Raw genomic sequence first — 15,532 nt, 5'->3', positions numbered from 1 at the left:
ATCATTATATATTTTCATAATATACTAATTGATATCATAGATCTCATAGTAGATTTTTAAGCAAATTTGAGCTACTTTTAAGCATGTTTGAGCACCTCTCATCATGTCCTCGGTGATTTAATCAACGTTGAACGTTGACCCCTTTGGATTCTCTCACTGATCCTTGGGATGCACTTGCTCTTCATTAGCTTGCGGTTCTTGTTTTGATGCTTGAGGTGGATCTTGATCATCATGAGTCGATGTAGCATGTTGTTCTTGATGATAAGCCAACTCCCGTCAGAAACCGTTGATCAAAACGTCTAGCGCGTGCATTCCCTATGTGACAATTATCTATCCATCGACGAGAGCTTTATTTCTTAGGATGTCCCCTAGAAATGTGAAGATCAGACCACGAACGGTACCATTATTACTCAGCACATAACTTGATTTCATTAAAAATGTCTACATACTCTACAAGTATTCACTTTTTGCGAGACAGAGACTTGCTTTTTGCGCGTCTCGATCACCCAGAGCATTGCCCTCTGTGCGACCCAAGTTGATGAGGACATGGACCATCTTCTTCTAGGATTTCTCTTTGCGCATCAGATTTGGTATAGGGTTCTGCGTGGCTGGGACAAGCTTGAGTGGCTTCCTCCGTAGGATGCTACGATCATCTATTGGTGGTCTGCTATTCCGTTGAGCGGGAAACTTAGAAAACAGCTGGCCAAATCCATTACTCTTGTTCTCTCGTGCTCAGGCATTAGGAGCTTTGATTCCTGATGATGATTTTGGAAGCGTGAATGTTTTGTGTGAGTTTGAAACTGCCCGTGCTTCTCTCAAGACTCATATTTATGTTCCTGTTCTTGAATCTGCCCCTCTGTCTTTGTCTGTGTCTACTCCCTCTTCTCCTTCCCAGGTCATGGGATTAGATGAAGCAAATGTACAACCTGTGGGTCAAGAGGATGATTTTGTTTTGGTTCAATCCAGAAAAATGAAGAAGTCCAAAGCTCGACTGAGTTCAGTTGGAGTTATTGGCCCCAACAGTGCTGGGTCTGCTAGGTCTGGTGTATCCATACAGCCTGAGCCTGTAAGGGTCACTAGACAAAAGGGGGACGTCGAAAAAATTCATGATTAGTGGCCTTTTCTGGAACTGTAAGGGGAGTGGGAAGAAAGGTATGGGCACCTGTGTTAGAGAGCTTATTCGGCATCATACTCTTGATTTCATTTGTCTTCAGGAAACCAAGAAACATAAAAGTTCTTCTGTTCTTAGAAGATTTGATCCTGCTGGTGTTTATTTTCTGGTCTTGGTTGCCTTCTCAAGGAAAATCTGGGGGGATTATGGTGGGAGTTAGATCTGATTCTTTTGATGTTCAAGCTTATAAAATTGGTAAGTATGTTGTCCAAGTGAACCTGTGGGACAAACAGCTTAAATGTAGGTGGAATCTCCTAACTGTTTATGGGGCTGCACATGATGAGTTTAGGGATGAATTCCTTTCTGAGTTAGCAGACTTTTTGTCTGCTCACGATGCACCTTTTGTTGTTGTGGGGATTTCAATCTGATCAGACATCCTGAGGAAAAGAATCAGAACTATGTTCATTCTCATTTTACTGACTCTTTTAATGCCATTATCAATGTTTACAATCTCAGAGAGATTGTCATGTCTGCTGGCAAATATACTTGGTCTAATTGTCAAGACAATCCCACTTTGATTAAGCTTGATAGGGTGTTGATGTCCCATGGATGGGAGGATCTGTTCCCTTTGGTGACTGTTAGGAAACTTCCTAAATCTCTATCTGATCATAATGCTCTACTTCTAACACATGGAGTTGCCCCTAATAAAGTAATGGCTGGATTCAGATTTGATCTTGCTTGGTTGCAACATGATGACTTCGTCCCAAAAATGAAACAAATTTGGCAGCAACCTATAAGAGCTAAATCCATTCTGGATATAATCCAAATCAAGTTGAAAAGGTGTAAGAAACATTTTAAGGGGTGGGATGCTAGTCTTTTTGGCCATATTAAAAAGCAAAAACAGGACATGAAAAAAGAATTGGAAATTCTTGAATCCTTGGAGGAAGAAGGCCCCTTGCTGATTGATTGCAGTTGTAGAAAGGTTGAAATTATGGCATCCTTAAATAAACTTTATGCTAATGAGGAACTCTACTGGTTCCAGAGTTCTCACCAAACTTGGCTCCTTGAGGGGGATAATAATTCCAAATTATTTCATAAAATTGCCAATGAAAGGAAAAGAAAAAACACAATATTTTATCTTGAAGTTGAGGAGGAGATTGTTTCTGATCCTGTTATTCTTCTAAAACATGCTACTGATTATTATAAAACCTTATTTGGTCCTGCTCCTAATCCTGGTAATATGGATGTGGATCCTTCTCTATGGGATGCTTCTGAAAATGTCACTGAGGATGAAAATTGTATCTTGACACAACCTTTCTCTGAGGAGGAGATTATATTTGCTCTTTTCTCCATGAAAAAGAATAAAGCCCCTGGCCCTGATGCCTTGAATTCTTCCAAGGTGGATGGGAATTCATGAAAACTGATATGTTATACATCCATGAATTCCACTGTGGAAGGTTGGACATTCAGAGACTGAATTATGGAGTCATTACCCTCTTACCAAACTTAAAGATGCTAATAAAATTCAGCATTTCGCCCCATTTGCCTCTTAAATTGTCTATATAAGTTGATTACAAAGGTGCTAACCATTAGACTTGGTCTAGTTATCCAAAGACTCATCAGTATTCATCAAAATGCTTTCAAAGGTCTCTGAACCTTATCCAAGGCTTGATTCCTCACCTCCTCCCCCCCGGACCTTATCCAAGCCTTGGATGGTCCTGATTACTCTTTTATTTGGAAAGCAAAGATCCCTTTGAAAATTAAATTTTTTGTTTGGCAGTTGTTTATGGGGCAATTCTCACGAAAGATGTTATGAAATGTAGGAACTGGCCTGGGAATCCGAAATGTTTTTTCTGGCACAAAGATGAATCCATTTTGCACTTGTTTTTTTAATGCATTGTGGCCAAGCTGGTGTGGGGTTGTATTGGTCACTTCTTGGGCATGGTGGCGATCCCTAGATATCACTGACAGTTCTTCATTTGGTCAGGGCGCCTATTGCATCTAGATAATCTCTGTTTTGTTGAAGGTTTGGCAGTTGTGTGCTGGGCTATATGGAAAACTCGCAATGAGGTGTGTTTTGAGAAAAAAAAAATCTTGTTGCACCCTGAAGTTGCGGTCTTTTCTCTGTGTGCGTTGTTACAGTACTGGGCGGGGTTACAGAAGGAGCTGCGAAGTCAGCAAATGATGGATGGGGCGCGTGGATTGCTGCAGGCGACGGTGGCTCTGTTGAGAAGACATTGAGCAGCTGGGGCCTGGATCTGATCCAAGACTCGTTGATGACGCTGATGTGGAGTGACTGAAGTCTTCCTTGCAAGTGCCTGGGTGTTGCTCGTTCTGTGGGCGATGGTAGTTATATATTTTTTGGCCTCTGTGTAGGTCTGTAATGAAGTGAACTTCTGGGCAGTTTGCCTTTTCTGTGACTATGGTTGGATGTCTCATTTTGTTAGCTGTAGCGGCAAGGTTTGTCCCATGGCAAAATAACCGAGCCGGTTATGGCGCAGTGGGTTAGTTTGCTCCACCCCCCTCCCCCCCCCCCCCCCCCCCCCAACCCAATTTCCCTGTACTTGAATTCTGTAATGAGAAGACTTGGTGTTTCCGTTGAGTGCCAAATGGAAAATAGGGGTAGCCCAAATTGAAAAAAACAGTCCGTTACTCTTGTATTCTGGACAATTTGGAGAAACCGCAACAAAGTGGTATTTGACGGCATTTCTCCAAGCTGCAACAAGGTGCTTCTCGACATCAAGGAGGAAGGGTCGACCTGGCGCAAAGCTTCGCTTTGGAAGGATTCCTTGTTTGCAACAATGCCAGGTGAGTGTAGAGCGGAGAGATACCGGCTAGTATCTTGTATATGTGTTTTTAACCTGCTAGGGTTTGTAACGGCATCGCAGTAACTTCTTTCTTTAATGAATGATGCACCCGCTTAGGTGTATTCTAGAAGAAAAAAAGATACTCCCTCCGTTCAGAAATAAGTGACGTGGATTTGTATAAGAATATATACAGATCCACGTCACTTATTTTGGGACGGTGAGAGTATTCACTTCTTGCATGAAAATTCAAAGAACGGTTATAAACATTTTGCCCGTAAGAAAAAAAAAGTGACAACACTGATTGATTTGTAACCTATCGAGGAGACATGGCAATTACGCAAACATAATTAATCTCGTGCGATAGTGAACTGAAATGAGCAACGACTCATTGCCAGGAAGCTGCTTTTGCACAGCACCGACCGGTGACGTTAATGATAATCCAAGGAGTACATTCAGGATAATTCGAAGGGAGTGAAGTTGAATTGTGTACGTACGTTTTGTTAATTATGCTACCGGACGCAGGCTTATGTGTGAAGAGAAGTTTTATACGATGCTTCCACTTTACGGAGTCACATGTGCCGGCCAGAGCAAAGCGACAAACCAGTTGTCAAGCCATAGCTTAATCCCTAAAGCCAAAGGGTCCATAGCCCTTAATTAACTTCATCCAAAGCAAGAGACAGTGAGACACGCATACCAATGTTAATTGGATATAATTAGTAGTAGTAAATTAAACGAAAACCATCCGGTTCCAAAAAATTGAACAAAAGCAACATACTTGTGGTACTAGACACACACTATATATAAACCTAGCTAGACCCTACACCCCGGCGCAATCACACACTCGCTGATCACTCACTCATCAAACACACCCACTCACCGCAAATCCCGTAACTCGATCGATAGATTGTTTAGCTACCTAGCTAGCTAGGTTTAGAGTAAGTAGAGCATGAGAAGCAATAAGCAGGGCGCGATGAAGGCAGCAACGACGGCGTGCATGCCTCGGCTGACAAGGAGGGTCCGGGCGTCGACGGCGCGGCCGGCAGCGTCGGTCCCGCTGCTCGAGCGCATCCGCGACGTCGTGCTCCGGCTCATCATGCTCACCGCCGTGTCCAAGCATGCCTCCGTGCACCGTAGCGGCAGCAGCGGCGGCAAGGAAGAAGCTGCTGGCAGCATGACGACGTGCCGCCGGGAGGAATCGATACGGAACGAGGCCGTGGAGGAGTGCATCGAGTTCCTCAAGCGCTCCTCTGCCGAGGGCGACACGGTCAAGCTCTCCAGTGTCACAGCCGACACCGTTGCCGCTGCCGTTTCCGTTGCCGTGGAGGAACCGGAGACAGACAAGGCCGTGGTGGTGGAGAGTCTGGAGACACAGCAGAACGCAGCCGTTGCGCATTCGGCAACGCCGGCTATCTGATCGATTGATCGATATACCGGAGACGTACTGCAGGAATTAGGTTTTTATTATAATTCGTATGTTTAACATGTACAATTGGGTGACGTCAGACTTTTTAACGTTCCCGCGTAAGATAGTATGCTTGTGTCGAAGAGAAAGGGGTGAAGAAATGCATCACCGTTCTTTACTCCCTCCGATCCTAAATTGTTGTCAAAATATTACATGTATCTAGACGTTTTTTAAGAATAGATACATCCATATTTGGCCAAATTTGAGTCAAGAAATTTAGGATCAGAGGAAGTAGTTAAGAGATGATCTCTTCACAAAAAGTAAAAGGCAAAAAAAAAACAAATTTCACATTGTACTAGATTTCACTTTTTCTTAACATTTATTTAATTAATTTTATTCATCTAGTCATTAATTGTAAGATACGGCACTAAAAGATATTGTACGACATATGTTGTTGTTTTATGCAAATGGCACGAAACACCGCAGAGAATACAGTTTTATCAAATCATTCATTGTGCATGCCCTGGCGAACCTGTTTGTTCCATCTTTTTGTCAATAAATATATACTGCTCTGGTTGGTTACGAGGTGCTTAATTGAGATAGCAAACTAGGCACGTGGAGTGGTTGTCAATTTGCGTACGTGTCAACACAGTCACGCATTGGCATTTTTTTTACTTTGATGATTTGTTTTTCCATCTATGCTTTGGGGGTCGAGCTGGAAAGACGCAGGGAGCAAAGGGACGGTGAAACGGATTAACAAACGCATCCTGACGGTGCAAAAGAAACATATGCTATTTGAATCTCGCGCGGTGCGCTGCATGCTCCGATGAGATTGTCGGGAATATTCAAGTGCAAACACTGTCCGTATCCTTCTGAATGTTGGGGAATCGCCACTTATTCTTGTACTTGACGTCTTCGCAAAGGATTGTTGCCGGTGACTCATGAGATGCGGCATTGTCGTTGTGCGGCACATCGATCGCCGTTAAAATACCATCCTATCAATCTTAGGACGTGCGGGTTTAATTTGGGAACCAAATCCCACTTCATGCTAAGCTCCATTTTACAGACAAGTCCAACTTTTAATTACCCTCTTAAACTCCAAACTTTGATTTCGTTCAGATTATCCCCAAACTCAAAACCGGGCTCAAAGAGGTCAAAAACTCATTCTCTATCGACTGATTTTGACCTCTTTGATGGAAAACACCTCGGCTTGCAGCCCTAGCCACCAGTCCACCACCTCCCTGACTCCTTGTATGCAAACTGTGCTTCTTCTTTGGCCATGTTTTCTCCTGAGTAGTTTACAAGCTACAGACCAATGTGTGCTTCTGATGTTGTGCTCAGTTCCAATGGTGTGAGTATGACTACTATGACATCCCTTAATCTTGTGTGGGTTTCAGTCAGGAGCGAAGCCAGGATACACCGTAGGGATCACTCTTTAGAATTTACTGGTGTCATTGTATATACTAAGAGCATTTCTCTATTCCAAGGAGGATTGGCAAGAATTTCTCTGTGTCATTTGACACACCAGTAGATACATGCTAGCTTCGTATTCTCAATGACACTGGACAGCGGAAATTCAACTTGTACAAGAGCTACAGGCTACAGCACTGCCTGAGTTATTTCCGATGTAAGTCCCTGCCTGGTACATGCAGATGCAGTGCAGGGTTACATACACTTATTCAGTTTATGCGATAATATAAACAGAGCTAATACATGAACTGATGTATACATATAACTCCCTTTTCCGTATAGGTCAGCATCTTCGACTGTACACTTGAACAAACAATTATTGCAAACTGTGTAAACGACAGGAAGCAACAGATGCACCTGTCTATGAATGTGATGTGTGGTTGACCGCCCATCCATAGCATTTTCACAGGACTACCTCTCAGTGGTATCTGAAGGGGTAAAGTCATTGGCTTGACGAAGATAGCGCATTTGCCTCGATCCAGTCAAAAGCAAGTGGGCTAAGGAAGGCATCGGGGATTCCAAAAGAACTGACAATAGCAAGCACATGGGGCCTGAGATTACTGCATAGTGTCATGACTTCTTTCCTCACAGTGGCTACATTGTCCCGTGACAAATAACCATATCTCAGAAAAGATGCAGATTCATCGATGCAGGTCATGACATACATAGACCTCAGTAAGCCCAATACGTCCTACAAATGACAAAGTCAAGATGACATTAAGATTTTCGTTCCGACCAAGTATGAGACAAAGATTACTTTTACAATAAGAACTTACACATAATTCTGATGCTAAAGTAAAGAAAGGTTTGATGACAGGAGATTTTGGCCATCCTCTCATCATTAACTAATAAAAGGGAAGTGCCTATACCTTTAAAGAACCAGCAGTAGCATTCATCTCGTCCTCCAAAAATATTTGTAAAATTGTGCGCTCAGTAAATGCTCTAGCCAAGTCTTCAGCAATTTGGTAGCTCTGGATGGATATTATTCAAATTAGTCTTAAAGGAAGTTTAGATCAGCAAGATAATATGCAGTGCAAAGTGAGTTGTACCAGCATCAAAGCCTTCTCTCTGCTTTCCCCTTGTGCCAGATGGTGAGATACATCCTCAGTGAATTGTTTTAGTAAATTGCGCTCCCTTAAGCAGAACAAATCCATCTATCGATATGTACATAGCCAGTATAAAGATTTATCCCACGATAGTGACATCTTATCACTAACAAACTCATCAGAGATCCTTTACCTGGAACTTGGAGCTCCTTAATATGCCACTTGTCAGGCTATCAGGAATAATAGGGCAAGGACCGTTCAAATGTTCCAATCCCAATCCCTTGAACGGCTTCTTCTTCCTTTGTGTTGCTATGAATTCAGCGTACAGGGCTTTGCTTACCTGAGTCAAGAATTTTAAATAGTTACAACCAAGCTAAGCTTACAGTCTTTTTGAGAACACATGCATGGCCAATGAACAACCGCAAGTAAAATAACCTGCTGCAGTAGAACATTATTGTCCCCCTCAAATGTAGACTGGACATCAAATTCAGCTTTAAATATTCCTACACGGTTCTCAGTCTTCAAACCTTGGCCACCACAGGCCTCACGACACTCCTAAGATAAGTACAAGAAAACCCAGTGAGAAAAATTGATCTAAATATAGGAAAACTACCCATACCCCTCTTAACAATACCTGAAGCGTGGTCATATTCTGCCAGGTTAGTGTAGCTTTCAGAGCACTAGAGTAAATGTGTATTGCTTTACTAGCTTCAGGGGTTCTCTTCACATACATCTTTTTCATAAAATTACCAGCGCTGCTCATCAGACATCTACAAAACAAAACAAAAATCATTTTAGCATATGATGGTCTCTACCAAGTAGCAGCGAAAACATTGGCAGAAATGAAAGTTTGCATTACTGAGTCCAATTACAGAGGGTGAAATAGTTGTGCATCAAATGTCCTATAATGACATAACTAAACTATACATATTTGCATTTCACAACTAGAATACTCGGATCTAGTCCACTACCAAATATTAGAGCAACAAAGGTAACCGATTAGCAAGCACTAAAAACAGGAAAGCTAGCACCACAAATTCAACCATGCAAGAACTATCCTCTTATGAAAAACAAGCATACATGTTGACTGAAAGTACTATAAACCAAGGCAAGCTAGTAGGTTACACTTTTGCGAGCAAAGGTAGGAGGCGTCGCTGGTGACTGGGATAATCAAGTAACAGCATTTCAGGACCATCCGGTGTAATCGAAAAGGCCCTCCTTGACAAAGCATATCTCACAGCAATTGCTAGGCCTACCTGTAAGCACCAGAAAGAAAAAAGTATATAAACATGTTAAAATAATATGTAGGCATGGAAAATGATACATTGAAAAGTAAATTCCTCCTGATTTAGTTGGTTGGAGGGATAAAGGTGGATGGATTGGGGCAATCCACCTTTCTGAACTCATCCATGTGTTTGGTTGGAAGAATGACATGGACAGGGCTATGCAACTTTCAGTTTCAGGGATATGTTAATGAGTAGTGGACAACTACTATATTCTATACCGTATAAACATAGGACGACCATATACCCTATAGGGTTCCAGTATGGCAGTACACAAGGGAAGGCTCAGGGCAGATAAGGAATATGCCTTGTAGGAACCAGCACTCATATCAACTACGGAGACCTTCCCTTTCCCTTGGTCGATGCTGTTCTTGAGTCCTACTAGAAGACGGGTTCCGGACCGTAAGCCCCAAGGCATGTCACAACTCACATTTATAAAGAACCTAGGACCCAAAAAAGAGGTCAGCAGAAAGAGAAGCTAAGGAGATCGCCGAGTAGCTAGGAGCCTAGGACTACATCACATCTACATTAGCCACCTTTTCCAGTTGTTTCCTTAAGATAATACATATAAGCAGGATGCAGAGCTGTTACCCTTCTGAGGGGGCTCGTACCTAGGTAGATTAGTGTCTTTGAAGTACAGTTGAGGTTTCCCCGTGTCACTCAAGACACCCGACCATGTGTATTCGCAAGGTCGACGAAAGACATACCCCTACGTATTCGCAAGATCAACGAAAGACATACCCCCTAGACGGATCGTCGACAGGATATACCTCAAACATGTTTGGTAGGGTGAGCCGCTGCCTTCTGTACTCATGATCAATTGATCAATGCCAAGCTAGAACTATGCTATGTCATCATTTTCTAGTTGTTGCACTTAGCCGAACTCTGCCTTGGCATGTTTCACGTCTCAGTTTCGTCATGTTCGAGTTGTACCATGCCATTTGCTCCGCTGTCATGCTTGGCCGAGTTATATGACCTGTTGCACTGTGCAACTTTATTGTGTTGGATATATGTTGAATCCACGGACTCACCACAGTGGAAGGACTATTTCACTCTTGAAAACACATACTCCCTCGTTCTTACATATAAGAAGTCCTACCTTTGTCCTCCTAAGTCAAACTTCTTCAAGTTTGACCAACTTATAGATAAATCTACTAAGATCTATAATATCAGATGAATATACTATGAAAATATATATAATGACAGATTTAAGAAATCTAATTTAGAGTTCTAGATGTCGATAGATTTTTCCTTGTAACTAATGTATTTCAGCAGACACAACTACGAAGGTTGGTCGATGAATGCACACAATCCATGTGTAAGGATGTAAATAGTATATAGCTCCATAAGCTGGCAGTGAAAGGAAAGGCATCGCAACAAACCTTTGAAATATAAACAGAGTTAACCGCAATATTGACTCGACCAAGCGTAAGGGGAGACAAAAATGCTGCAAACCTCTGCACAATAAAAAACTTGGTCAAATTATGAAAGTAAGAATAAATTAAAGCAAACTGTGATGCTTTGTTCACAGCTCTCCCTCCCACTTCTCTATGTATGTGAGATAAAAAGAGAAGGGGTTGGTTACCTGATCTGGGTTATCTATCATGCTAACATATTCCCCATCTGGCAAAACATCAGCAACCAGATTCAGCAAGTTCTCTCGAGGAACACGTACATTCTGAAACCTGATAGGACAGTAAAACTTGGATGATAAATATATATAATGCCAGAGCCTCTCCTACAGTTTTTCCCCTCACAAAAACAAATATACAGTCCATGCCGCACATTCGGAAAAAAGGAATCTACAAAATGCAAATAACTCACCAAATCCGACCATTATCAACACCATTTAGTCCAATCTTATGGCCGCAGTCAGCTATGTGGATATTAGGCAATACACTTTCATCTTGATCCCTAATCTGAGCTACGAAAGCATGAACTCCTTCGTTTCTTCCATTTATATGAAGCTGAGCAAAGACTATTGTATGTGTAGCATGCTGTAAAAGGAAATCAAAACGTATAATCGGTTATAACGAAATGCAGAGCACATACTTACATAACAAGATAAGTGAAATTTAATCTCACATTAGCTGCTCCGCCGATCCAGTACTTCTGAGCTGATTCGCAAGGAGTATTTATGACAAACTCTCTTGATTTGGAATCATAAGTTGCTATTGTCTCAATTCCTCGTACCTTGAATTTGTCAATACAAGAGGAAAACCTCATCAGTACAGCTAATATATTTACACAATAAAGAACAGACTCTCTCACCACTTACATTGCTCCCATGGCCCAGCTCAGTCATTGCAAAACAACCTTTGATAACATAGTTTTCTGTTTCCACCAACCATTTGTCGTGGTGGCGCTTCGTTCCAAGAAATTTGATAGCGCTGCCCCTTAAGTGTACAAATAAATAAAAATAAATAAGGTGAAAATCATAGAGAAAGAGAACTATACATGTTCCTGTTTTAAGTTATATTAGAAAAGGACATACTCCCTCTTTTTAGTATACTTAGTATGCAAGCATTCCATACAGAGGAAAAATTATGCAATAAAGAATAGTTTATATAAGGGGCTAAACCAGTTCCCAGCTAATAATGCCTCTGTAATTTATCATGCTAGATAATCGATATGAGGGGATTCCTCAGTTCATAACAGGAGAAACACCATACAGAGAGAGTTACAATAATGTACGAGTGGGAGATAACATTCTTTACATGAATCCAGTATAGATAATGGCCTTATATAAGCCAGGTAGCAAGATAACTAATAAAGTGTGTGGGAGATAAAATTCTATACTTGAACCAGGTATTGTATTGTAGGAGCCGTGGAGCCACCTAACAAGATAACTAATAAGATATTCTCATGTAATGCATCTGAGAGATAAGATGCTAGCTTTAACATCATAAAAAGAAGTGCCGAACGTGCTGATATGAGTCACAGGCTCATAGTTTCCAGCTAGACAACACTAGTACCATTAGTTGTCAGCTCTGGACTCTGGTTATGCATTAGAAGTTACCAGTCCAGCACAACAGAAAGACAAGAGATGCATATAAATAACCGGATGAAATGCCGAACGAGAATACTCAAATTTCCATGCCAGTGAACCAACAGTATCTTGAACATACGTGGAGCCTGTGGAACTCCAGAACCAAGCGAAACAGAACAAATCATGTACTCCCTCCGGTTGTACTAAATCTGCGACAAGTAATTCCGGCTGGAGGGAGTACTTGATATTTGATATTGTATATATATGTTCATAGTAGTTATTTGATATTGTAGATATTAGTATATATTTTCTATATTCTCGCAAAAAAAAGCATAATTTTCTATAAACTTGGTCAAATTTTAAGAAGTTTGACTTAAGAAAAAGCTAGAACATCTTATATTTATGAATTAGGAACAGAGGTAGTAGGTGGCACACGTTCTCCGACATATTGTCTAACAAGAGTAGATTTGAAATAGTTTGCAGAAAATGCATGTAACTATATGGTAAATGGTAATTGGTAAGTAAACAATTGTAATTCAGAAATAAAGGGGAACTGAAAACTGCGTACCAGAGGAAGAAGTGGACGCCGACCTTGATGGCGAGGGAATGATCGTAGACGCCGAGGCAGTCGAGCATCGCGAGCTTGCGAAGCTCGGCGTCGGGCCCTGGCTCCGTGAGCCAGCCCCGGAACACGCCTCGACCCGTCAGGTACGCGATCCGCCGCATGGTGGCCTCCCGCTGCCCCTCCTTCCCCTCGTTGTAGTCCGGCGACACAAACACCTTCCCGCCACCGCCGCCGCCGCCGACGCGTCGGGGGCAGAACAGCGGGCTCTCCTCCATCGCGCCGAACAACCAGTCGCGCTCCCTCAGGTGGTGCCCGTCGAGGAGCGCCCGGAGCTCAATCGGCGAGAACGCCGGCGGGTTCTCAGTCGATTCGGGCGGCGCGTAGCTCAGGCATGGGGAGGACTGCAGCGCGGCAACGGCAGCGGCGCCGGTGGAGAGGCCATCGAGGTGGCGGCAGATCGCGGCCGCGCGGCGGGCAGCTGCGGCCGGAGAAGGGTCCATCAGCGGCCGGATACGGATTGGGGAGTCAACGTACTTGGTATTTGGGATTTGCGGCCAGAACAGAGGAGGGAGAAGCTTGCAAGCTGTTCCTAGCCCGTGGATCGACGACTCTACTCACCGGGCTGTTCCGTCTCACCTATCTGTCTGTCCAACTACCAGCCACCAGCCAAACCATGGCGTCAATCCGCATGTACGATATGGAACGAAATATTGATACCGGTGATGAGATTTGATTTTCTTTTACGACGTATGGTTAATGAAATACTATTGATACTAGCAAAAGAACCCGTGCGATGTTACGGAACAACGGAAAGTGTATCAAGCACGAGCCGGTGGAAGCGAAATCTGGACATTAATTTTTCGATTGGATTGATTTCCATACTGAGATTGATACCGAGATTTTTTGTTTGGGTTCGGATTGATTTTCATACTGAGATGGATACGAAGAATTTTGAATTTCATGCTAAGGAGATTGATTTATTTTAGGACTGTTCGTATTATGTTGTGACAAATTTGGACCGTACGATAACTTTCGGTAAATCTAAACCGTAGAATTCCTGCTACTGAAATCATGAATAAGGCAGGCGGGAGGAAAAGAAAATAAGGGGCAGTGGCATATTGATTGTAATTTTAACGAAGTTGACCGACCAACACCGACCAACGGCACCCACCCATCACCACCGATTCCAATTTAATATATTGTAATAGATTTAAATTAACTAAGGAAGATAGATTACGGGATAGCAAACTATGTGGCCAGGACGGTGGGTGCAAATGACTTTGAGTGCACAGCCTCGGTTTTAGGAGCTGTTTGGATGATGGCCAAATTGTGTCCTACCAATTTTTTAGTCATGACCAAATAGTTGGTCTTTGTTTGGATGGTAGCCAATTATTTGGCATGCCAATGTTTTTTTTGGCATTCTAGTTCATTTTTCTCGCCAACGTTAACCAATTCTTGGACAAGTAATACCATAACCAAATAATTGGTTAGCCAAATTTTGAAAGGGTAAATCCAAACAGCGTCATCGACTGCTCCAAATCGCCGGCCGCATGGACTGCTCCAAATCCGGGCTCCTCTGACACGACGACATCCGCCTCCAGTCGTGCTACGTCAACGTGGAGGAGTTCTTCCGGGAGTATTATGCGGCCAGCAACGACGACGAATACGCGAGTGCCCACCTCGAAATCCAAGGTCGCTGCGTAATCTGAGGGCCTCAGACGTGCTCATTGAGATTTGCAGAGGGTGATACATGCTGTGATCGATGGTATCAATGAATGAAATATGCAATGCATTCTGTTCTGAAATTTTTGTGACGCCGAAAGCCTGAAACTTGTGTTCTGACTATTTTGTTCCCTGTGCCATGAACTTACGATGTGAGCTCAAAGCATCAACATCAACTGACCGACTCCTGAAGTTTTCAGCATAAATTGTTTGAGTATATCATCAGATTGTGTTGATAGATTAATTTTTGCAAAGTATGCCAGATATCCAACACAAATTTCAGAATAAGGGTATTATAGACTTTTCAACATACAACTTAAACAATAAGCTGAGATGCCAGCGGCCAAAAAGAATTGGACTGCAGTTTTTGAAGGGTTTCTCCTCGCCACAGTTTCTGTGGGTAGGGAAGTTAAAACCGTTTCTGGAGAAGCCGAAGCTAAAAAGAACCAGCCTTTAGGATGCGTTTGGTTCTGCTTTGCTTCTGAAAAAAGCTGATTTGCTTTTCTTGCTGTGAAAAGGCTGCTTTGCTTTTTTAACTGTGTAAAAATAGAAAGCATGTTTGGTTAGAGCTAATGCTTTTGCTTTTGTAATTACCTAATGCTTGTTTATATGCGAATTGATCGTAAATCTATGATCTTTGCATTGATTGTGACGAGGAAGAGAAAATTCATGTTTCCAACTATGCTTATGTTTACATAAGAAATAAAGACATTTGTTCTATATTATAACAAAAAAAAATGGTTCGCATGATAATAGCAATGAGCAATTTTCGAACTATACCATAACATATATACAAACAGCCGTGTTCTGGACAATAGCAATACCATCTCTTGTATATAACAAACTATACCATCTCATATATTTGTACCTACTAGCATCTTGCCAGAAAACAATGGAAGAAAAATTTAAATAGAGAGAGAAGCAAGACATAAGAAGGAAAGCCGAGGATAGTGTCGGCCGGCTCGCGCGTAGAAGGACACGTCGGGGCTAGCCGCTGGAAGAGGAGCACCAGAGCAGGGGAGATTTGTCGAAGGGAGTTGGCCGCCGAAGAGTTGGCCGGAGGAGACTGGGTTGGGCATGGAGGCGTTGGAATGGGGTGGGGTTGGATGTGGAGGTGCGCGGGATGGGGCGGGGTCT

The 15,532-nt window shown here is 42.5% G+C and overlaps 1 protein-coding gene across 1 annotated transcript; it reads right to left on the bottom strand.

Annotated features, from left to right (window-relative positions):
- Positions 1-6,812: 6,812 nt before the first annotated feature.
- LOC100840647 (acyl-coenzyme A oxidase 3, peroxisomal) lies at positions 6,813-13,349 on the bottom strand. Its single transcript, XM_003573767.4, has 13 exons — positions 12,677-13,349; positions 11,398-11,515; positions 11,205-11,312; positions 10,944-11,116; positions 10,705-10,804; positions 10,502-10,576; positions 8,962-9,092; positions 8,471-8,606; positions 8,272-8,391; positions 8,030-8,176; positions 7,840-7,944; positions 7,660-7,761; positions 6,813-7,481 (listed from the first exon to the last, which is right to left on the bottom strand). The coding sequence occupies exons 1-13, from the start codon at positions 13,171-13,173 to the stop codon at positions 7,233-7,235; spliced, it is 2,061 nt and encodes a 686-aa protein (XP_003573815.1). The 5' UTR covers positions 13,174-13,349; the 3' UTR covers positions 6,813-7,232.
- Between the last annotated feature and the right edge of the window lie 2,183 nt (positions 13,350-15,532).

The sequence above is a fragment of the Brachypodium distachyon genome, chromosome 3 (assembly GCF_000005505.3).
Source record: "Brachypodium distachyon strain Bd21 chromosome 3, Brachypodium_distachyon_v3.0, whole genome shotgun sequence".
Lineage (NCBI taxonomy): Eukaryota > Viridiplantae > Streptophyta > Magnoliopsida > Poales > Poaceae > Brachypodium > Brachypodium distachyon.
This window is presented reverse-complemented; position numbering and strand designations above follow the sequence as displayed.